Raw genomic sequence first — 24,733 nt, 5'->3', positions numbered from 1 at the left:
AGATACATTGAGTCAAACAAAAGACACGACCTGGCTCTTACCTCCAGCTGCCGAATTGCTGTTTCTCTCTCTTTAATAAGTTCCAGATCCTGTTCAGTGATGGCCACCTCATCCTCCTGGCTTTGCATCTGGTTCCACTCCTCATGGCTGCAAGGAGATAAGCACACTAGTTGATTCCTCCCCTCTAAGGTGTGCACAAGACACCCACATTTCTACTACCAGCAGAGCCTATCCAAAGCCATTACCAGGGCTCCAACCCCTCTGGCATCGATACAAAGTCCTTAAGGGCCACATTCTTCATATCTGGAGCCAAAGAGTTGATAATACCACAAGAAAACAAAGTCTCAGCTTCCCTGGGCAAAACTGAGATGAAACAGGGTTATAAGGGCCTCCTTGCTAGTTTCTAGTTAGAGGTACACTCTGCAATCCTGCTAGAGCTTGCTAGACAAGGAAAGCAGACAGAGACTTCAAGTCAATGAAGCACACTGACCCATCCTCTTCTAGAGCACCCTCAGAGAGTAAGCTGTGTTGGTCTCTTTGGTACTAAGTGGGTGGAGAAAAGCAAGCGAAGTGACCTGTCAGGGCTTCTCCAATTAATCTAACAGAATCACACCTTCTGGTTTTCAGATCATTCCTTGAGATTATATTTTGGGTTAAATGCCTCTTTTATAAAAAATACTTTTGAGGTTTTTTTTATTGATTCATTTGAGAGAGAGAGAGAGCAAGAGCATGAGCAGGAGAAGGTTCAGAGCAAGAGGGAGAAGCAGACTCCCCGCTGAGCGGGGAGCCTGCCCCAGGGGCCCCATTCTAGGACCCTGGGATCAGGACCTGGGTCAAAGGCAGATGCTTAACCACCTGAGCCACCCAGGAGCTCCTGGGTTAAATGCCTCTTAAGAGAAAACTAAAGTAAAAAAGCTAGTAAAATGCTGTAACTCTTCTTTTCAGGTACCACGTTTAGAAGAAAGGCATACTACATATGATGCTAGACATAAAACATTTTGAAACTCCAGTATTAAGCATTTTTCCAACAGTATGCATAAATCAGACATTGTCTCCACAGTATTTAGAGTTTCTTCCACACGTTAGAGACACAAAATGGAGTAGGGTAGAGCCCATCAGGGACCCCTTTGAGGTGCTCACAGTGTAGTGGGAAGAGACAGATACATAACTATGATAAAACATTCTAAGTTCTGAATTAATAACACCAACACATTTCTATGGAATCAGTTAACTCAGTGTGGAGAAGTTAAGAAAGAAGATGTCTTTCAGATGCAAATTGTCTGCTTTTTCTTGCACTACTCCTAAAAAAATGAGTTGCTTCTGTTTTACAGATGGGTAAACGGACACCCAAGAACTTAGAAAAACTTAAATCTGTATTAGAGATAAAGTCCTAATCTGTAGATTCATAGATTCGTACTTATTCCTAGTGAGCCAAGCCCTCTCCCCAACACAAAGACATCAGGGATTTCTCTGGCTTTTTTATTTACCTTGAAATTGTTTCTTCCCTAATTCAAAGATCTTGGAAAAGCACAAGGTTTTGACTTTTTTATTTTACTTGGTGGATTATAAGTTACCCACCCCAAGTCTGCCTTTATTTTTCCTTCTTCTCCACACTGATGTTTTAAATTAGAATTAAGTAGAAAGTACAGAATCCCTTCTCAACAAGCCAGGGGGTTGGATGGATAACTCCTTACCCATCAAATGAGACGAGCTGTTCCTCTCTTTGCCTCTCCTCCACCTAGAAAGCAGATGGCATTATTACTGCTGTTATCCAGAAACATGTCACAGACAGACACACAAAACAATGGCTTCCTGTCGCTACAGTATAAAGAAGCAACAACCCTTGGCTCCAACGGGATCTGTAAGACGACACAGGGCTCTGGCAATCTGTCTCTACTATAAAATGGGCGTGAAGTAGTTCAAAGCAAATCTGGGCTCAGAATGGTAACCTTACTGAATAGGGTGGAGGAACATGGGTCGGAGAGAGGAGTAAACAACAGTAATAGTGATAACTTATTTACAGTCTGCAGGGAAGCAGAATAAGGGAACAAGTGGAAAACCTGCAGGGAAACAAATCTTCAGAACATGTAAAGATTAAAAAATGGGCATGTATGGCACATCAGGTGCTAAAGCGACAGACTCATTTCAAAAAATCAGTCTAATGCATGTATTAAAAAAAAGTTAAGAAAAAATGTTAAAAGAGCAATCTATTCCCATTAAAAAAACAAGTCTTTCCCTTTTCATAATTAACAGAACAAGCAAAATGAGGAAAATTTCAAAGTTCTACCCACCCAGAGGAACACTGTGAGGTTTTTTGTTGTTACTGTTGTTGTTTGAAATTTTTACTTTTTCAAGAAACAGAACACTGGTAGCGCCCTCCAGCCTACCTCTCTCCCCTTCTCCAATTACAACACACCCTCTCTGCCCTTAAAGTAACCACCATCCTGACTTTCCAATGATCATTTTCTCGTATTTTCAATATAGACATGTATCCTTATTTAATATCATTTTACCTGCTTCTGAACCTCACATGAACGAAATTACACTGTTTATACTCTTCCGTGCTTTCACTGGATCATGCCAGATTGTGCCAGATCCATCCCTGATGCTGAATGTAACTGCTGTTCATTAATTCTCTCTGCTGTATGATATTATGTGAATATACCATAATGTATTTACCTATTCAACTACCGATGGACATTCAGATGTTTCCAACAAATAATGCTGCTATAAACATTCTTTTTTTTTTTAAAGATTTTATTTATTGGGGCACCTGGGTGGCTCAGTGGGTTGAGCCCCTGCCTTCAGCTCAGGTCATGATCCCAGGGTCCTGGGATCGAACCCCACGTCAGGCTCTCTGCTTGGCGGGGAACCTGCTTCCCCCTCTCTCTGCCTGCTTCTTTGCCTGCTTGTGATCTCTCTCTCCCTCTGTCAAATAAATAAATAAAATATTTTAAAAAAAAAGATTTTATTTATTTATTTGACAGAGAGAGAGAGAGATCACTCTCTCTGTCTCTGTAGGCAGAGGGAAAGAATCTCTGCTGAGCAGAGAGCCCGATGGGGGCCTCGATCCCAGGTCCCTGAGATCATGACCTGAGCCAAAGGCAACAGCTTAACCCACTGAGCCACCCAGGTGTCTCTGCTATAAACAATCTTTATTTTTTTTTTTTAAACATTATTTATTTATTTATTTGACAGAGGGAGAGAGAGATCATGAGTAGGCAGAGAGGCGGGCAGAGAGAAGAGGGGAAGCAGGCTCCTTGCTGAGCAGAGAGCCCGATGTGGGCCTTGATCCCAGGACCCTGAGACCATGACCTGAGCTGAAGGCAGAGGCTTTAACCCACTGAGCCACCCAGGCACCCTGCAATAAACATTCTTATACATATATCCTGATACAAACATTTCCAGTTTTCTCTAGGGTAGAACTGATGTGTTCAGAAGTTCACAGGCAAAATATCTTCCAGTGGTTGTCCCAATTCATACTCTAACTGGCCAGGTAGGAAAGTTTCTGTTGCATCATATCTATAACAATCACCTTCAGTGTTCAAAGAATTTTACACTTTTGCCCCACATCTGGACATGAAATATTACCTCACTGTGGTTTCAATTTGCAGTTTCCTGGTGATTAAAGAAGTTGGGCACTTTTCCGTTTGTTTGACCATTATTCAAAATAATACAAAGATGTTACTTGCCGTTTTCACTGTGCTGACGTTTATACTCATGGAGCAAAATCACAGGAGGCTCAGACCACTGAGTATCCAACTCTCCATCTCAGCTCAGAACTTGATCTCAGAGTTGTGAGGTCAAGCCCCCCAATTGGGCTCCATGTAAGCCTACTTTTTAAAAAAATATTTTATTTATTTATTTGAAAGAGAGAGAGAGAGAGTAAAAGAAGAGGGAGTAGAAGGCAGAGGGAGAAGCAGACTCCCTGCTGAACAGGGAGCCCAGTCAGGGGCTCAATCCTAGGACCCTGGGATCAGGACCTGACCTAAAGGCAGACGCTTAACAGACTGAGCCACGCAGGCACCCCTGGCAGATAAACTCTTGAAGATAAACAATGTAAGCCTGTCACATCAAGGAAAACAATGGACAGTGTATGTTGCCAGTGATAAAAATCTAGCTTTCAGGGTGCCTGGGTGGCTCAGTTGGTTAAGTGTCTGCCTTTGGTTGAGGTCATGACCCTGGGGTCCTATGATTGAGCCCCAAGTGGGGCTCCCTGCTCAGCAAGGAAGTCTGCTTCTCCCTCTTCCTTTGCCCCTCCCCTGCTTGTTCTCATTTACTCTCTCTCTCCCCCCTCAAATAAATAAATAAAATCTTTAAAAAATAAAAATAAAAAATAAGGGGCACCTGGGTGGCACCACTTGTGAACTTAAGAGATTCACAACCCCCCTTAAAATATCTAAAGACTCTTCCGATAAAACTAAAGATACTACATTACCTTTTGATATTGTATAATTAAATATATCAACATTTAGAAGACCTGCATAACTCAGGAAATCAATATTTTCCAAAAGATAAATATATGATATAAAAATCATACATGGAAAAAAGATCCAATCAAAACATACGACCAACAGATTTGAATGTAGCAGAGTCTGAAAAAGTAATTAATACCGTTTTAGACTCCGTAATTCCACTAACTTCTGTTAAGTTTTGATGTAGTATCAAAGAATAATATCAACAATGATCTGAAAAGATTAATTAAAATACTCCTTCCTTTTCTAATTGCATATCTCTGTAAGTCTGATTTTCTTCAGATACCTCAACCAAAACAACTTATCACATCAGACTGAATACAGAAGCAGATGTGAAAATCCAGCTTCCTTCCATTAAGCCAAATATTAAAAAGATTTGCAAAAATGAAAACAATGCCACTCTTCCCACTAATTTCTTTTTTGTTTTGGAAAAGAAGTTATTTTTAATTAAAATGTCATTTATATTTATATTACTATATATTGGGTTTATTATTAATTATAAATGAAAAAACATTTTAAAAACCTCACAGTTTTAATTTCTAACATATATCAATATACACCATTCATACAAATAAAAAGCTCACTGGGGTCTCTAATAATTTTAAGTCTAAAAGGGTCCTGAGATCAAAAAGTCTGAGAAACTCATGCTGTATTGGGTTGTATATTTTTCATAATGATTCACAGGAATTTTTTTTTTTTTTTTTAAAGATTTTATTTATTCATCTGACAGACAGAAACCACAAGTAGGCAGAGAGGCAGGCAGAGAGAGGAGGAAGCAGGCTCCCCGCCGAGCAGAGAGCCCGATGCGGGGCTCGATCCCACGACCCCGGGATCATGACCCGAGCCGAAGGCAGAGGCTTTAACCCACTGAGCCACCCAGGCGCCCCAGATTCACAGGAATTTTTTATATGTTCTGTATCTATTCTGGTTACTAGTCCCTTGCTAATTATACATATAACAGTATCTTCTCCCTGTTTGTAGTTTATTTTTTCATGTATTTACCACCTTCTTTGCTCTTCATTCTTTTCTGCTTTTCAGACTTCCCATCTGGGATCACCTTCCTTCTGCCTGAAGTATATTTTCTAGAATGTTCTTAAGTAAGATATGCTGACAGCTAACTCACCTTTGACTGAAAATGTCTTTAATTCTCATTCCGTATATCTTCTTTCACTGGGTTTAGATTCCCAGGCAGTTATTAGAATATTACAGATGGCCCTCGACTGGTTTCCCCTGTTGCTGCTGAGAAGAAAATTGCCAATCCAACTACTGTGTCTCTGAAGGTAGTATCTTGTTTTCCTGGCTATTTTTATGATTTTCTCTTTGTCTTTAGTGTTCTGAAGTTTCTCTCTGATGTATCTAGATAAGAGTCTTTTATTTATTCTTTTTGGGATTTGTTGGGCTTCTTGAAACTGCAAATGAGTGCCTCTCATAAGTTCTAAAATATTACCAGTCATTCCCCTCTATTCTATGTTTGCTCCACTCTTATTCTGAAACTCCAATAAAAACTAGGTCAGATCCTTCCTCTTCATTCTCCCTTTCTCATAAGCTTTCTTCCTATTGAACTTCTTTTTTTTTTTTTTTTTTTAAAGATTTTATTTATTTATTTGACAGAGAGAAATCACAAGTACACTGAGAGGCAGGCAGAGAGAGAGAGAGAAGGAAGCAGGCTCCCTGCTGAGCAGAGAGCCCGACGCGGGACTTGATCCCAGGACCCTGAGATCATGACCTGAGCCGAAGGCAGCGGCTTAACCCACTGAGCCACCCAGGCGCCCCGTTCCTATTGAACTTCTTAACCCTCTGTCCTACATGTTGATACATAATATCGTGAGATAGATAATATTTTCTATTTCCAATTTTAGTATATGTGCTGCCGAAGCGAGCACAATATTTTCTATTTCCTAGTTAAATCACCTACCCATTAAGTTTTTAGTTTCCACATTATATTTTTCAATTCTAGAAAGTATTCTAACTCTTTTCCAAAGTCTTTTCTGTAGCCTCCTGCTTCTTGCAGATGTTTTCAAGATTTTCTTTAAATACAATAAGGACAGTTGTCTTATAATTCTAATACATGAAGTAGGTCCATTTCACCTCACTGTTGTTTCTATTCATTCTTACTTTACTTAAGAGTTGTTTCTTTGTGTACTTTGGTATTTTTTTTTTAAAGATTTTATTTATTTATTTGACAGAGATTACAAGTAGGCAGACAGGCAGGCAGAGAGAGAGGGGAAGCAGGCTCCCCGATGAGCAGAGAACCCAATGTGGGGTTCAATCCCAGGACTCTGAGATCATGACCTGAGCTGAGGGCAGAGGCTTAACCCACTGAGCCACCCAGGAGCCCCTACTTGGGTTTTTTTAACGCTGTGCTGCTCATAACACTTCAAAAATTGTTTGAGGGTATTCTTTCAGGGCTAGGATAAACGTGTCTAACCAGAGAGGATTTATTTGTATTTGCTTCTGTCTGGCATCTAGCCTGATGCTTTTGGATCATTAATGCAATATGAATTTGAGCAGTAAATTTGCCCCAAAGTTCCTCTGTGATACAAGTTAGTGTCAGGATTTCCCCTCTCTCTTGCTGTCCTCTACCTCCTACTCAGTTCAGTGCTAATGCAATCTTTTTGTAGGAAAGAAGGGTTTACTTTTGGTTTACCCATACCCGAAGGATATAGTCTTTTGGGGTCCAGTTTGATTGGAGGAGCAACTTCTTTTAGATTTCCCACTTTGTGTGGACTCTGGGCTTTTCTTCCCCCTCATACCATAAGGACATCAAAACTGAAGTTCAAGTTTGCCCTCAGTAAATGTATTCCATGCACAAACAGTTTCAGTGCTCTGCTTACCTCTCTATGGGTTCTCATCTTCTCTTAGATTTTGACCTTAATATTTTCATGGCTCTTTGATACTTTTGAGAAGTTCGGTTGTTAAAATTTAATATTTGTTAATTTGTTTCAGAGAGAGGTCTAGTGCAAATAATCTAGGCCGCCTTATTCTAGGAAATAGATTCATTGTTCCTTTTTTTCTTAATTTTTAATATAAGACAAATAAAATAACAGAAAAGAAATTACACATAATTCTGTCACTTTTTCAAATCTTTGTGCATATTCTTTTCTAGTCTGAGACTACAGGCATACATATTTTTAAAATTTATTTTTATTTAAAAAAAATTTTTTTTAAGTAGGCTCCTCGCCCAACGTGGGGCTTGAACTTACGACCCTGAGATCAAGAATCACATGCTCTACCAACTGAGCCAGCCAGGTACCCTGCATACATATTTTTTATATCAGTTGAGCCAGTCTGGTATTTTCACAACAGCTAATGACTATATTTATTATTATTAAGGGGAGCAAATAACAACAAAAGCTAAGGGTCAAAATGGTCAAAAATAGGAGAGGAAAAAAAAATAACCCAACAAGGTGGGAAAGAACATCCTGCAATTGCAAGGGTCTTCTTTGCAGAATCAACTCACCGAGAGACGAGATCCAGCTCTTGCTTTGGCAATGCTCTCCTTTTCCTTTTCAGATACCCTTCTCTGCACAACCTGGAAATTATTTAAGGCTGCAGAGAAGTCATTCATGAGGCGTTCTTTCTGAAGTTTCTGCTGGCGCTACGGAAATAAAGAAGGACTTGAAATTTCATATTAACCCTGAATCATTTGGTTCTAATTCCCATTAAAAACAAAATTATTCCCCCTAAAGATTTCTAACCAGGAAAATTACTATAAAACAGGCTCTTCCTTAATAAATTTGTTCTTTGCTAACTCAAATCCCTCAAATGCCATAGACCAAGTCTGAGTTTTCCTTCTTTCATTCTGACAAACTTGGAACTGTGTGTCATTTACCTTGTAAGGTAATATCAGAGGGAATTGCAATTGAGAATTTTGGTTCCCTGGAGAATCTAAAAGCAGAATAAATAACTTTAGACTCAGACTGAACCCCAAAAGAGATTGTTTTATATTAAAATATTTAAAAATATTCATCCACACTGAGTTCATAGTGTCCCTGAAAACTACAGAATCATTTTCCTTTATACTGTAATGAGATTTAAAATCTTTGAGAACCTGGAAACTCTTATAGGCTATCTTTACTAAGCTTACTGATTCTGTGTCTCAAAAAACACATGCTGAGAGCTCCTGCTACATGCTGCGAACACAGAAGTAAAAACTCATCCCTGACCTCAAACAGCTTACCAACTACTTATAGATAAGGGATATAGACACAAAAATTACAAGTCATTATAAATAACTGCTATATCCTATTAATACTATAGGAGTTTGGAGGCAGGTATAATCAGTTAAGAACTCAAGTAGCCATAAAGGCCAAGAGAAAGTGAACACTAAAGGAAGAGAAAGGTCTGAATAAGCAGATGGAAGGAGTAAGGCAAATTCGTCAAAGAAACAGTGTGAGCAAAGGCATGACAGTAAATATTTGAAGAGAATCTATAAGGAGATGGTTTGGCTGGAACCAAAGCTTTTTTCGTAAGACTAGCTAAAAGACAGAACTGGAAAGACAGAGAAGGGGCTGACTGGAGCAGGTTTTAAATGCTAAGCTAATGAGTTTGGGATTCAATCCCTAAGGCAAAAAACAACAAAGATTCCTGAGCAGGAAACATGATGGGTACAAAATGATAATTTAGAAAAAGTAGTCTGCCATGGAGTACAGGGTAGGATGGAAAAAAGAAGCATGTCAAAAAGACTTTTGCAATATTCTAGGTTAAAGGTCAGGAGGACATTGTGTCAATAATGGGAACCCCAAAGACATGAATTTAAGAAACATTATGACTTAGCAACTGCCTATAGGGCTGCAAGGGGGCTAAAGTCAAGAATGACTCAAATATCACACCTGGGAGAATTATGGTAATACTAAAAGCAAATTTATTTTTTTTTTTAAGATTTTATTTATTTGAGAGAGAGAGAGAGAGAGTGTGTGTGTGAATGAACAGGGGGGAGGGACAGAGAGAGAAAGAAGCGGGCTCCCCACTGAGCCAGGAGTCCAATGGGAGACTCGATCCTGGGAACTTGGAATCATGACTGAACCAAAGGTAGATGCTTAACTGAGCCACTCAGGCGCCCTGAAAGAAAATTTGTTTATTTTTTTTTTTAAGATTTTATTTACTTATTTGAGAGAGAGAGAGAGAGAGAGAGCAAGCGCATGCACAAGCAGGGTAAAGGGCAGAGGGAGAAGCAGACTCCCCGCTGAGCAGGTAGCCCAGTGTGGGGCTCAATCCAGGGATTCTAGGATCATAACCTGAGCCTAAGGCAGATGCTTAACTCACTGAGCCACCCGGGTGCCCCTGAGAGCAAATTTACATGAGGAACATTTCCCTCTTTTTCTGGAATTTTAAAAAATTTTTCACATTAACATTATAACAATAAGAGGGAAAAATCATCATTCCCTAATCTTACTATTCAAAAACACTTTTCTTTTCTTTTTTTTTTTTGGGGAGTAGGCGCTATATGGGGCTTGAACTCACAACCTTGAGATCAAAAGTTGCATGCTCCATCATCTAAGCCAGATAGGTGCCCCACAAAAAATGCTATCTTGAAGTATATCATAAACATTTCCCATGTTATCATCCTCTTCACAATTATGGCCTTTGTTACATAATACCCTATCAAGGAAAATTTGATCTAGGAAATTTTATGTAAACATTCCTTCTAGATTATGCCCATGTTTTAACTACTTAACTATTATAAAGAAAGCTAATGGAAGCCCCACTGTAATTGCTAATATTAATACAGTACTTACCATGTACTAATACGGTTATAAGTACTTCAACATAATAACTCACTTTAACCTAAACAACCTATATTATAGTCCCTACTTTACAGATCAGAAAACCAAGGCACGAAGAAGTTAAGTAACTTGCCTAGGATCACACTGTCAGTAAGTGGAAGGGGTAGAATTTAAATACAGGAAATCCAGCTCCAGACTACAGTTTTTTTTTCTTCCAACTTTTTTTCCTTAGGACAAATTTTCATGAATGGGAATATTAGGTCAAAAGGCACAAACTTTTTTTTTTTTAAGACAATCAGTAATATCAATCAGCTTAGTTAAGGGATATGAGTGAAATGGGAGAAATCCTGTATAAGACAACGCATTAAATTTTAGATGAAGGCAATATATTCAAGAAGAGATCTTAGAGTAGGAAATGACAATATGGGCCCAGTCCTTAGAGGTTAGAGCCTAGAGCCAGGAAAAGATCTCGGGGTCATGTTCATAAAGGTAAACTCATAAAAATAGATCAGCCTCCTGAGGGAAAAAGCAGAGACTAAGAAAATGAGAGGTCAATGGCACAGCCTTGGGACATGTTTACTCCTAGGAAGACCAAGAGTCAGGGAAGGAGAATGAGACTCTACCTGGGGAAAGAGAGAAGAGGCCAGCAAGGGATTCCAGAGTTGGAAGACATACTGAAAGGGGATCATGGGAAGAAGAAGACAGTTTCAGTAGAGATGGGATGGGCTGTTTCAAATGAGACAGAAAAAAGCCCACTGGATTTGGCAGCAAGAAGATCACTGATGATAGCACATAAGTACGAAAGATTGAAAGGAGGATATATGATCTGATATACAGGACAGCAGCAAAAAGATGGTGGTAAGACTAAGATTGACTAGATGAAGAAAGAATTGAAAGGGCAAACGGTATTCAGCACAACAGGACAGGGATCAAGAAATTATTTGCAGGGGCGCCTGGGTGGTTCAATGGGTGAAAGCCTCTGTCTTCAGCTCAGGTCATGATCCCAGGGTCCTGGGATCAAGCCCTGCATCAGGCTCTCTGCTCAGTGGCGAGCCTGCTTCCCCTCCTCTCACTCTGCCTGCCTCTCTGTCTACTTGTGATCTCTCTCTGTCAAATAAATAAATAAAATCTTAAAAAAAAATTATTTGCAGATCTATTTCGTGTTCTTAAGGATCCAAGATGACGGAAGGGAACAATAGCATGCATGACCCAAAAATAACTTCTATTTGACTTTGGACTACATTAAATCCTTCTCTCTCTCTCTCTCTTTTTGGTAGCAGATATAACTTTCTATTTATTTTTGCTTAGGCTACTATTAACTCTTAAGGACTCCCAACACTTCTGCTTTCATCAAGACCCTTAGACTCGGGGCACCTGGGTGGCTCGGTGGGTTAAGCCCCTGCCTTCAGCTCGGGTCATGATCCCAGGGTCCTGGGATCAAGTCCCGCATCGGGCTCTCTGCTCAGCGGGGGGCCTGCATCCCTCTCTCTCTGTCTGCCTCTCTGCCTGCTTGTGATCTCTCTCTCTCTCTCTGTCAAATAAATAAATAAAATCTTTAAAAAAAAAAAAAAAAAACCTTAGACTCCTTTTTTGTTACTAACTAGAACCATTCACAAGTGTGTATTCCCTAAGTGGAGCTTAGCCTAAGTGCCCAGCTGGGAGGACAAAAGAGGTGATGTTTATTGGAGATACTGGACGGCAAGGGGAACTGGCCTCTACGTGAAATTTCAGCAAGAATAACAGCACACCTATGGACAACCAAAGGTGATTACATTAAGATTACTTTTTTTTTTTTTTTAAGATTTTATTTATTTATTTGACAGACAGAGAGCACAAGTAGGCAGAGAGGCAGGCAGAGAGAGAGGAGGAAGCAGGCTCCCCGCTGAGCAGAGAGCCCGATGCGGGGCTTGATCCCAGGACCCTGGGATCATGACCTGAGCTGAAGGCAGAGGCTTTAACCCACTGAGCCACCCAGGCGCCCCTTAAGATTACTTTTTATCAGAGCTCCTTTGTAGCATGACAACAAACCATCTAGTCTTGGTTCCTCTCTTTTGTGCAAGGCGGGGGGGCGCCAAAACTCCACAGACTAGTGCTCCATTAAAGAGCTTGCCATGTATGGGTTAAACCAACATTTTTAAACTTTTTTGATGGAGACATGCAGAAATAATGTGACATCTTGACCTAGTACCGCATATACACATATGTATGAAGTGAAAGCTTCCTGTAAGAATAGTTTCCTTTATTACATGGTATATATTCAGATACTCCTACTCTATTTTATTATTATTATTATTTTTTTTTTTTTTTAAAGATTTTATTATTTGACAGACAGAGATCACAAGCAGGCAGAAAGGCAGGCAGAGAGAGAGGAGGAAGCAGGCTCCCTGCTGAGCAGAGAGCCCGATGCGGGGCTCGATCCCAGGACCCTGGGACCGCGACCTGAGCCGAAAGCAGAGGCTTTAATCCACTGAGCCACCCAGGCACCCCTTATTATTATTTTTTAAAGATTGTATTTATTTATTTGACAGAGAGAGAGAGACCACAAGTAGGCAGAGAGGCAGGCAGAGAGAGAGGAGGAAGCAGGCTCCCTGCTGAGCAGAGAGCCCGATTCAGGGCTTGATCTCAGGACCCTGAGATCATGACCTGAGCCAAAGGCAGAGGCTTAACCCACTGAGCCACCCAGGCGCCCCTCTATTTTATTTTCTAAATGATGAGCACAGCACACTAAAATTATTTCATGTTCCAACCAGGCACAACTCACAGAGTGAAAAATAACCCAGAATGGGGAAGTTGTAGGCTTTGTCTTTATAGCCATCAGGGATAGGACATCATCAGAAAAAAATTCAATAATAAAAAGGAAAACAAGTCAAGTGCTCCTAGGAATGGTAGAGAAGCTAAAGAAAAATGGAATCATAGTAGGCTAATGTAGATGGAGAAGGTTTTTGATTTTTTTTCCTGGAAGAGAAAGGATTTGAGGTAGAACTATGAATGATAATTAAAACAGGTGAAGCCACAATAAAGGCAGAGGCACACTGACTTCTGGAATGTGTGAAGAAAAGGCCTGGAACATCAAGGGAACAATGAACTCCTGTTAAAAATTGTGTTTTTTTTAAAGGATTTCAATTTCCCTGGGCATTTCTTCAACCTGAGACCTACGAATGACTCATGATGGGACATGAAAGTGACTGCAAAATAGAAGGCAAAACATCTGATTGAGATTTATAGAAACTGACTACAAGACAAACTAGGACCTAACCTGCAACATAAAGCTACTGGCCAAACCCTAGAGATGCAAACACTGAAGTTCTTTACCAGTTAAATTAATTTTATCAATATGTAAGTATGGGTTGTTGGTTTTCTTTTTAAGATTTTATTTATTTATTTGACAGAGAGAGAGAGATGCAGGGAGAGCGAGAACACAAGCACGGGGAGTGGAAGAGGGAGAAGCAGGCTTCCCGCCGAGCAGGGAGCCCAATGTGGGGCTTGATCCCAAGAGACCTGAGCCAAAGGCAGATGCTTAACAACTGAGCCACCCAGGCACCCATAATAGTATGTTATTATGAATAATAACAGCCGATACTGAGTAGCTACTGAATGCTGAGCACTTTACAAGACCCAGTGCATACATTCTTTATATTGTCACAATAGTCACATAGCCCAATTTTACAGATAAGGAAACTGAGGGTCAGAGAAGGTCTACCTGACACCAAAGACCAACTTGTTTTTGTTTCACACAGTCTTCCCATTAAAACAAAGTCCTTTCCTATTAAACAAACACACATACCAGAAAATACCAACCTGTTCTGAAGCAGATAAGGGAAGGGGCAAGGACCCTAATTCCTTCAGTAATTCATTCGTTTCCTTGGCGAGCTGATTTGTTGAATGCTGTAACTGTTGCCTAAGAGAGAAAAGACATGTTTCAGGATTATTTCCACAGCTCGAGAGCTGTTACAGTTAGTACAGTTAGTTCTCAGAGTGCCCCAGTACAAGGAATAAAGGGGGTGTTTGAAAGAATGGGTTCCCAGAGGCCCAGTTTCACAAAAAAAAAAAAATTCCAGAAATACTACTCAGTCAGACCCACTGCAAGGCATCTCCATATTACTGAGAAGAAAAAACCTACCTCAGTGAAACCTGCTGATAGGTATTTTAAGTCTTTGGGAAGAAAAGAAAGGCCTATCAGCAGTTCTGATAGAAATATAAGAGCAACTGCCCCCACATCTAAATCTGATAGTTTGAACACACCAAGGTCTCACAAAACTCTCCCGTCCATCACCCGGCAGTTCTGCCTAGCTGCTGTCTGTCCAGGCACTGATTGGAGATGGGATCCAGACACTGGGGGTTGGATGAAACATGCATTAAAAGCACAGCTTCTGGGGCGCCTGGGTGGCTCAGTGGGTTAAGCCGCTGCCTTCAGCTCAGGTCATGATCTCAGGGTCCTGGGATCGAGTCCCGCATCGGGCTCTCTGCTCAGCAGGGAGCCTGCTTCCCTCTCTCTCTCTCTCTCTCTGCCTGCCTCTCCATCTACTTGTGATTTCTCTCTGTCAAATAAATAAATAAAATTTAAAAAAAAAAAAAAAAAAAAAGCACAGCTTCTACCCTAAGGAACAATCTCCGAAGATCTACTCCCATGTTCCTGCTTAAAGCTGGTGCTTTTTCAGCTTTATTCTTGGCTCCCTATTGTCCTTCATGCTTGACTTTCTGGCTCCTCCCTCCAAAACAAAGAAGCCCTGTACTGCATAAAAACATATAAGGAGTATAAGAGGAAGAATATTAAAAAAGGAGGAATATGCATCATATTAAGTGGGATTGGAAAGTAGTGGAAACACAAAAAGAGCCCCTTTTGGTCATGATTTTCCTCTACTCTATGGCCATTTCTACAGAGGTTTTAAGGGAGGACAGAGAAACCATACTACTCAATCAGTACTACTTTTTCATTGCAAAGGGGCCTCCAAGATTAAAAAAAACAAAACAAAACAAAACAAAAAACCGAGGGAGTCAAAAACAAAAAGGAGGCAGTCAGGAGCCTGTACCTCCTAGACATTACTAACACATCCAAAGATGTGTTTTTCACATCTCCCTGGAAAAAGCTCAAAGTAGTAAGTCATTCTCTCACTTCACACTGTTGAGGACAGAAAACAAAGAATATTGCTCAGTATATTTTAAAGATGAAGAAAAGAACTTCTAAAAGCAGAAATGGGGTCAAGAAGGATGTAATAAAAAGAATCGTGAGTCCCTACTACAAGTCCATTCTCCTCTCCTTCAGACACCCCTCAGATCATTGTGAATACGTTTTTTGAATTTTTACGGTTGGAAATCCCACTAGACTAGATGATCTCTGCAGATGATCAGGAGTACCTGGGCCAACAAGGAGGCTCATTTTGGCAGACTACAGACTAATAGTGGTCAAAGTTCGCCTCCCTACTTCCTCAGAGGGTTCTGCTAAACAGCCCAAGGGAAGAAAGAATCTGTGTTCAAGGATTTTGAAAGGCAGTAGAGATCACAACCCATGAATATATTTTGTTGTCCCTCATCTAGATCCAGCTAAGCTATTACTTCGTGTCCCACTGTTTGTCATGCTGACTCCACAGGCTTTCCTGGAAACCTAAGCTGCCATGCAGCAAGGACAGTGGGTGTGTCCTCAAAAGAATTCTCACAGGGCCTCACAGAACCCAACCACATTAGGAAGCTACTTACAGATTTTCCTGTAGCTTGCTTGAATCCTGCTTAGTTCCTAGTTGGCTCATCAGATTCTTTATCTGAGCAGCTGGGGAGACGGGGGAAAAGAAAAATACATTCATCATGAGCATCCTACTTCTTAGATCACTGGTCTCTCTGTCCACATCCTGAATAAGTTCATGCAACTAACAGAAAGCATGCTATGATTGAAACTTCGGCATGTCTATTCCTTCTAAAACTAATCACGGGGTTCACCTTTCTCCTATAGATAACTATGTCACCAAGTAGAGGGTGGCAGTTTTGTTCATCATTCCCAAAGAACTTCCAAAATTTTCCAGATTTCCCATGTTGCTGGTTTAAAGTTTCAACACCTTTGCAAGCGTCTTAGTACCAAATATCAACTTGCAACAATTAAAATTTAAATTCATAGTACACAATAATTTTTCCTTTTTTTCACAATAATTTTTTATAGCAAACATTTTTGGAAATCAATGTACATTTGTTGTTAATAATAAATTACCATTAAAAAGTAATTATAATAAGCTTTGTGCAGTGGCAGTATCATAGCCAATGAGGTTTATACAAGGTGCGATTACTGCTAATTGAAAAAATAATAATAATAAATTACCACTGACTGAGCACCTCCATGTGCCAGGAGCTTTTATATTAGAAGTTCCATATACATTATTTTATTAATTTTCACAGCAATGGTCTAAAGTAGGTATCTTCATCTTGCCGATGAGGAAATATATTTAGCTAAGTTATAAAAGTTAAATTTATATAAGTTAATTATGCAAGGGTACACAATGGTTAAGTAACAGGGCAAAAAATTCAATCCCAGATACATTGTACTCCAAGGCCTATGTCCTTTAAACTATGTTGTCTACAGTCAAATGTATGGTTTTGTTCAGATAACGTCCTAGATATTTTGCTAAGACAGTCATGTTTGAATTCTAGATATTTAGGCCTCTAGCCCTGGACTAGGAAAGCAGAGGTCCAGAGAAACTGATCATCTACCTATAAGGAAAAACACTCCAACAGCAGCTTGCCTGGGAATGTGAGTAGCCCTGGACCTCACCGATTTGTGCACCAGAAATAGAGCCCTGATTTCTTTTTTTTTTTTTCTCTTATTCTAAATATTTTGGGGTTTGGGGTGGGTTTTTTTGAAGTGCAGTTGACCTTTTGATTTCTTTTGTGTCCTGCTTTCTGTTCCTCTCCTGACTGGCCGGGGAGGATGAAGGAGTTGGATTCATTCATTCATTCATTCATTTGTAGAGGTTGGAATTTTCTTCTATTTCTTTTTGTTGTTGCTTGCTTTTTTTTTTTTTTTTTTTTTAAGATTTATTTATTTGAGAGAGAGAACGTGTGCAATGGTGGAGGGGGTGGAGGGGAGCAGAGGGAGAGCGTGAGAGAATTCCAAGCAGACTCTGAAGAATGCAGAGCCCAGAGCCTGACATGGGGCTTGACACTGAGCTCGATCTCACATCCCTGAGATCATGACCTGAGCTGAAACCAAGTCAGATGCTCAACTGACTGCACTACCCAGGTAGGTACCCCTGCTTGCTTGCTTCTGAAGAGCATTTGCTGTTTTCTATTCCAAGTTGCTGGAGTACAGAACATAATAACAGAGTACTTCCTGCCCAGAGGAAACAGGATTATCTTCAAGTTTCACCAGAACTTCAAGAGATAACAGGACACAATAGGTACATGACTCTTCCAGCCAAAACATCGTCTCCTTTGTGAAGGCCTTTCCTATTCTCTCAGCATTAATGCCAAAGTTTCACTTGTGAGATATCAGACTGCTAAATGACTGGCTTAGTGGAAAATGAGGAGGAAATCAATCATCATTTGTATATATTACAGGGACAACGTACATACTGTGCTTCCATGTCCACTAAGAAAAAAACCCTTCACTTATTTAAACTTATGATAGGGTGCTCCTTAAAATAATAAAATTTGAGGGTCAATCATAATCTTGCTCCTAATCTGGTCACCAAGAGTAACAAAGAAGTGGGCACCTGGGTGGCTCAGCCAGTTAAAAGTCCAACTTTTGATTTTGACTCAGGTCATGATCTTAGGGTTCCAGGATTGTAGACTGGCTCTGAACTCAGCGGGGTATCTGCTTCTATTTCCCTTTCCCTCTGCCCCACCCCCCATGCTCTCTCTCTAAAACAAATACACAAATCTTAAAAAAAAAAAGAGAGAGAGAGAGTAGTAAAAAGGCAAGCTGAAGTTTATTAAATACCAAGTTACCTTTACAAACACAGATGAATTAATAGCCTCTAAGTCTGATAAGAAACAATGATGAAGCAAAATCTAATTGATTGCTGGTGACTCTCTACTCATAAGCAGAAAATGAACAACCTATTCCTTAGAAATATGTACAAGTTATTTCTGTCTAGCCAAAATCACTACATCATGCGTGTTAGAAAGCAAAAAATTCCAAAGTCAAAAATATATAAACTTCTAGCACTTCAAATTATGATTTTATCTTACTTTGAGACCGTGTTTTTCTTTTGTTTAGCAAAAATGTAACTTCAATTTTATAATGGAAATATAGTGTTCAAGTGATTTAAATCTTGCCTTTTGACCAACTTTCCTAAAATAGATTAATTATTCTATTAAGCGTTACTTTTAGCTTAATGGTTCCACAGGAAAAAGCAAGCACTCTAATGAATGTATTTTGCTAAGACAACATTCTGTAAGATATAAATAAATTTTCTGTTACTAACATGTGGAATTTCCCTTCTTATCTCAGTCAAATTAGAATCAAGATACCAACAGAGCTATCAGCTGGCTAGCCATACAAATAATTTATAAGAGGGCTGACATTAGCATTAACTGGGCACTTATTATGTGCCAGACACAGGGCTAGGTACTTGACATGCTATAATAAAAAATATATTTGTGGGGGGCCTGGGTGGCTCAGTTGGTTAAGCGTCTGCGTTGGGCTCAGGTGGTCCTGAGATTGATCCCTGCATCAGGATCCCTGCTCAGCAGGCAGCCTACTGCTTCTCCCTCTCCCATTCCCCCTGTTTGTGTTTCCTCTCTTGCTGTGTCTCTGTCAAATAAATAAAATCTTAAATATATATATATATATATATATATATATATATATATATATATATATATATATACATATATATATAGTCATTGTCCCTGGTTCCTGGCACAAAGCACCTAAAACCCTTGAAATTTTGTGTGTAATAGGAGTGTCTTTTGTTATTCATAAAGATTCCCCCCCCCTTTTTTTTAAGATTTATTCATTTATTTGAGAAAGAGAGAGAGCACCAGGGGGTGGGACAGAGGGAGAGAGAGAAGAACCTTCGAGTAGACTCCTCGCTGAGTGCACAGCCCTGTGCAGGGCTGGATCCCAGGACCCTGAGATCACCACCTGAGCCAACGAGAAAAGTCAGCTGCTTAAGGGACTGAACCCTCTAGGTACCCCATAAAGAGCCCCTTCTGAGCACACTGAGTTTAAGTTCCTAGGGTGAGGTAGGGCAAGACTGCCTTAGGTTGGGTGGAGCTAGTCACCAGAACTACCAAGTGATTACGCCAGAACTTTCAGCCCCACCCACTGACTTTAGGGAAATCGCGGTAGGGTAGGGGGCGGGGATGATAGGCGCTGCAGGTTGAGACTAAGCATTATAAAAACACTCGGGAACACTGTTCGATGAGCTTCTGGGTTGGTCAACAGGTGAATATACAGGGAGGGTGTTGGAGGGTGTCCAAGCTAGTTCCCACATTCCTTGCCCTGGGCATCTCTTCCATCCGGCTGTTCCTGAATTATGTCCTCTTATAATAAATTGATATTGTAATAAGTAAATGTTTTCCTGAATTCTGTGAGCTGCTCCATCAAATTAATCAAACCCAAGGGGTGGTTGATGGGAATCTCTGATTTAGAGTCCATTGGTCAGAAGCACAAGTATCAACCGGATGCAACTGTTGTCTGAAGGGGAACAGTTACATGGGACTCAACCCTTGTGGCATCTGATACTAACTCCAGGTAGAAGTGTCAGAATTGGGTTAAATTGCAGGATATCTAACTGGTGTTTGGAGAATCTCAGAATTGTTTGGTGTGTGGAAAATCCACACATCTAATGTCAGAAGTATTGAAGTAGAGGAAAAACAGGAGTATTCTTCCTTTATACTTGATAAGCATGATTTTATTTGATCCCAACAACCCTTTAAATAAACATTATTATCTCAATATTATAGATGGGTACACTGAGGCTCATGACTGAGACAGAATTCATTCGTTAGTTCACTCATTCATTCATTCACCCATTCATTCATTCAGAGTACCTACTCTTTATGTCCTATGCTCTAGAAAACAACTGCTCTTAAGAGCTAAGATTTTAAATATTTTATTATTTATTTGAGAGAGAGATAGAAAGAGAGCATGAAAGGAGAGAGGTCAGCGGGAAAAGCAGACTCCCTGCCAAGTAGGGAGCCCAATGTGGGACTCGATCCTAGGACTCCAGGATCATGACCTGAGCCGAAGGCAGTTGCTTAACCAACTGAGCCACCCAGGCACCCAAGAAGCTAACATTTTAGAGAAAAGAGACAGAGAGTAAGCATGTATCTCTGGTGGTGATTAAGTACTATAAAGATAAATAACGGCGCCTGGGTGGCTTAGTCCATTAAACGTCTGCCTCAGGTCATAATCCCAGCATCCTGGGATCCAGTGCCACATCAGGCTCCTTGTCCAGCAGGACACCTGCTTCTCCCTCTGCCTCTGCCTCTGTCTGCTGCTCCCCCTGCTTATGCTCTCTCTCTGTCAAATAAATAAAATCTTTTAAAAAATGAAAAAGAAAAAGAAATTCAGGTAAGGGCTGGAAAGACAGGGTGGGGAGAGTATACTAGCTTCCACAGTGTGGTCAGAGAAAACCTCTCTGAGAAGGTGACACAGAGAAGAGATAGAAAGGAAGTGAAAGATCAAGCCATACAAAGACATGGGGAAGCAGCTTGCTTGCTTGTGTTTTTTTGGGGGGGGGCGTGGGGGCAGCTTTCTAACAGAGTATGAAGTGAACCCCCAAGGCAAAGTGCTTCTTGTGAAGGAGGAACAGTGAGAAGGCCAGTGAGACTACAGTAGAGCAAGCGAGAGAGTGGCCAAAGAGGTAAAGGCCAGATCATATAGGGCCTTCTTAACTAGAGCAAGAACTTTAAACTGGAATGAAATGGGAAGCCACATGGTATCATAATAACCGGAACTCAAACCCAGGGCAAATTCCAATGGCTATATTCTTTGTGCCACGTTATGTTTTCTCAAAAGGCTAAGGCTTAAGGGAAACAGAATGGAGTGACACAGGGCAGGCCTCAATTCCAGTGTTCCACTTAGCCCCACCCTGCTTATCTGACGCCTCCCTAACTCAATAGCTCTCTGGCAGAGGTAGGCCGATGTCCTTGCTCTAACCTGCTCTCTTCCCCAACTCCCTCCCACCTTTGGGAACATTCCTGTGTACTCCCCAGAATCCAGCCAAGTGCCAGGCACCCAGTGGGTACATAAGTCATTGTTGGTTGAGTTAACCTCCCTTTTATATCATGACACTTTCTTTAAGGCAGAAGATATGAGAGAACATGAGCTGGGAATAGTGAAACCTGACCTCTAAGCCACACTTGACCACTAACTCGATGCATGGTGCCAAGCAAGTCATTTCATGTTGCTGGGTCTCTCTTCACCAATTGTATGTGATAATCAGGTTTAACTAACACATACTGAGCACTTCCTATCATTACAATACTTACCATCTATACTATTTTTTCCTCATTAAATCTTTACAACTGTGTGAGGAATAAATGTTCTTTGAGTCCTCCCATCCTGCTCGGTGCTAAAACGATAATAAATAAGCTCTAGTCCCAGAATGATGCTGTGTAATCAAGGAGTGCGTTTTGCAAGCCAGAGTCTGGTTTAGAGAGGTTCCACCTGCGTACAAATGGGAGTGGATGAAGTATGTGCTCTGTCCTCCCATCCAGGAGGGCAGGGGCCACATTCTACTCATTTCTGAATTTGCATAACAACACACACATATACACTTCCAGAAAATAGCTGGTTGAATATATGAAGACATATAAAGGCAGGTCTTACAAAGAGTTTAAGGAAACAGATCTCATCTTATTGACTGTCTTTACAGAGTACCCTCCTTAGAAACTCTAGAGACATGTCAAAGTATCAAGGTATCAATAATCATCTATCAAAACCTATTAAATACCCAGGGCACCTGGCTGGCTCAGTTGGAAGAGCATGTGTCTTTTTAAAGATTTTATTTATTTATTTGGGAAAGAGGGTGAGCAAGAGCGAGCACAAGCTAGGGGAGGGGCAGAGGAAAAGGGAGAAGCCGATTCCCCGCACTGAGCAGGGAGCGGGATTCTGGACTAGATCCCAGGACCCTGGGATCACCACCTGAGCTGAAGATGGACCCTTAACCTATTGAGCCACCCAGAAACTCTGAACATGTGACTCTTGAACTCAGGGTTGTGAGTTCAGTCCCCACACTGGGTATAGAGATTAACTAAAAAATAAACTTAAAAATTTTTTGTATTAAATACCCTAGAGGGGTGCCTGGGTGGCTCAGTTTAAGCCTCTGCCTTTGGCTCAGGTCATGATCTCAGCGTCCTGGGATCGAGCCCCGCATCAGGCTCCCTGCTCAGCAGGAAACCTGCTTCCCCCTCTCTCTTTGCCTGCCTCTCTGCCTACATGTGATCTCTCTCTGTCAAATACATAAAATAAAAAATCTTTAAAAATAATAATAAAAATAAGTAAATACCCTAGAGAACAATGGTATTTTACAGGACATGGAAAAAATCTATTAATCAACTATTCTTCGTGTATTCTCAACTGAGAACTTTTTTCATCTAGACTTTTCTGACTTCTTTTGTTTGTTGAGGGTACCTGAATTTGTGGGGGTGCCAATTACAAAAGTTCGGGGAAAAGGGATTTACAGAGTCATTTCCTAACTAAGCACCAGAATTAATCCAAGCCTCCATCAACTCCTACTAAATTTCTGAATATTAAGGTATTTTCCTAAGAGTTTCCAGCAAGACTCAGGTAACAGATACCACAAAACTCAAATCGTAAGGACAGTAGTGTCTTACTTTACTAAAATCCAAAGAAGCAGAATTTTTTGTGTACTATCCTCCATAACCACCAACTTCAGGGATCTATTAAAAAATAGTGATTCAAGGGGCGCCTGGGTGGCTCAGTGGGTTAAAGCCTCTGCTTTTGGCTCGGGTCATGATCCCAGGGTCCTGGGATGGAGCAGCACCGGGCTCTCTGCTTAGCGGGGAGCCTGCTTCCCCCCTCTTTCTCTCGCTGCCTGCCTCTCTGCCTACTTGTGATCTCTGTCAAATTAGTAAATAAAAAATCTTTAAAAAAAAATAGTGACTCAATGACCCATCTATTTTATATCTAAGAATATTATCCCTTAGTAAACCTAAAGCCCAGAAAGGAATAGGATGTTCCTATACACAGCTATTTTCACTGGAGTGTACTTACAATGAAGTAAAGTGATACTTTTTGGAAAGATTTTTATAAAAATGGGTTGAATCTATAAGGACTTTCTGGTCAACTTGGTTAGTCAGAAAACTCCTTTTCTAAGCACTCTGGTAAATAAAAATTTTACCTTAGGTAGACTTGTTACAACATTTTGGATGAAAATAATAGTCTATGAAATGCTATATAATCTGGAAACCAGATGACTAGGCCAAATATAAAGACAAGTCCTTAAGTTCTGTGTAAGCAATTTTGTTATTTTTAAAACTAGATCTCAATATCTATCATTGACCTCTTATTTTTAAAAGCATGTCCTGGCTAGAACTTTTAAGACTACAAAACAAATCAATTTGTTGTACATTACAGCTGATATCCACACTATAAACTACTCTAAATTGAATACTCTTTATGTGCTTTTAGCTGATACCAGCTTTAAGTAGAATCTGAATCTCCAAATGAACTTTTTTTTTTAAAGATTTTATTTATTTATTTGGTGGGGGGTTGGGTGAGCCTGGTGGTAGGTATTAAGGAGGACACATATTGCATGGAGCACTGGGTGTGGTGCATAAACAATGAACTTTGGAACACTGAAAAAATTAAATTAAACTAAATTTTTAAAAAAGATTTTATTTATTTATTTATTTATTGGGGGGGTAGTGTAAAGGGAGAGAATCTCAAGCAGACTCTGCACTGAGCACAGAACCTAACACAGGGCTCGATCTCACAACCCTAAGATCAGGATCCTGAGATCATGACCTGAGCTGAAATCAAGAGTTGGATGCATAACCGACTAAGCCACTGAGGCACCCCCAAATCTCCAAATGAACCTTAATCCAAATCGAAGTCTAGTCATATCAAAGTAACGACCATTGCAGTGTTTCTTTTTCAAAGGAAAATCTTTATTTACACCAAACGAAAATTTTCAAATGGGAAAAGGATAGCCTATGTGGTGATTATGACAATGAAGTTATCTCAATGTCTAACTCTGAAAATCAGGTTTATATTCTGTTTTCATATAGGTACAACGAAAATGACCTGACTTGAAAAATGTAGTCACTATATTATAATATTAAGGCTCTAAACCAAACATAAGCACTAAATATCAAAGGCACAATCTTCCATTTACTGTACCAGTGACAACGTATGTAATGGTGAAGAGCATACTCTGAATTAAGACTGCCTATGTGTTTTTCCTGGTTCTACCACTTCTTAGCTTTATGATCCTTTTTTAGAAAGCTCTAAACCCAATGTGGGCTTGAACTCCCAACACCATGATCAAGAGTTGCATGCTCCAACAACTGAGCCAGCCAGGCATCCAAATTAGCTTTATGATCTTGAGCAAAAGCCTTCACTCCTCTGTGCCT

The 24,733-nt window shown here is 40.3% G+C and overlaps 1 protein-coding gene and 1 pseudogene across 1 annotated transcript in view; one reads left to right on the top strand and one right to left on the bottom strand.

The window, feature by feature from the left end:
- The window catches only part of STX12 (syntaxin 12), a 38,602-nt gene that overhangs the window by 7,001 nt on the left and 6,868 nt on the right, over positions 1 to 24,733 (bottom strand). Inside the window, exons 2-6 of the mRNA XM_059136095.1 lie at positions 15,896 to 15,965; positions 14,000 to 14,099; positions 7,936 to 8,073; positions 1,695 to 1,738; positions 42 to 147 (exon numbers count right to left, since the gene is read on the bottom strand). Coding sequence (XP_058992078.1) covers positions 42 to 147; positions 1,695 to 1,738; positions 7,936 to 8,073; positions 14,000 to 14,099; positions 15,896 to 15,965 — 458 coding nt within the window. The remainder of the gene's footprint in view (positions 1 to 41; positions 148 to 1,694; positions 1,739 to 7,935; positions 8,074 to 13,999; positions 14,100 to 15,895; positions 15,966 to 24,733) is intronic.
- Positions 16,419 to 16,589, top strand: LOC131810611 (U4 spliceosomal RNA; annotated as a pseudogene).

This window comes from Mustela lutreola, chromosome 10, assembly GCF_030435805.1.
Source record: "Mustela lutreola isolate mMusLut2 chromosome 10, mMusLut2.pri, whole genome shotgun sequence".
Lineage (NCBI taxonomy): Eukaryota > Metazoa > Chordata > Mammalia > Carnivora > Mustelidae > Mustela > Mustela lutreola.
The sequence above is the reverse complement of the archived record's forward strand: the minus strand, read 5'-3'. Positions and strand labels throughout refer to the sequence as shown.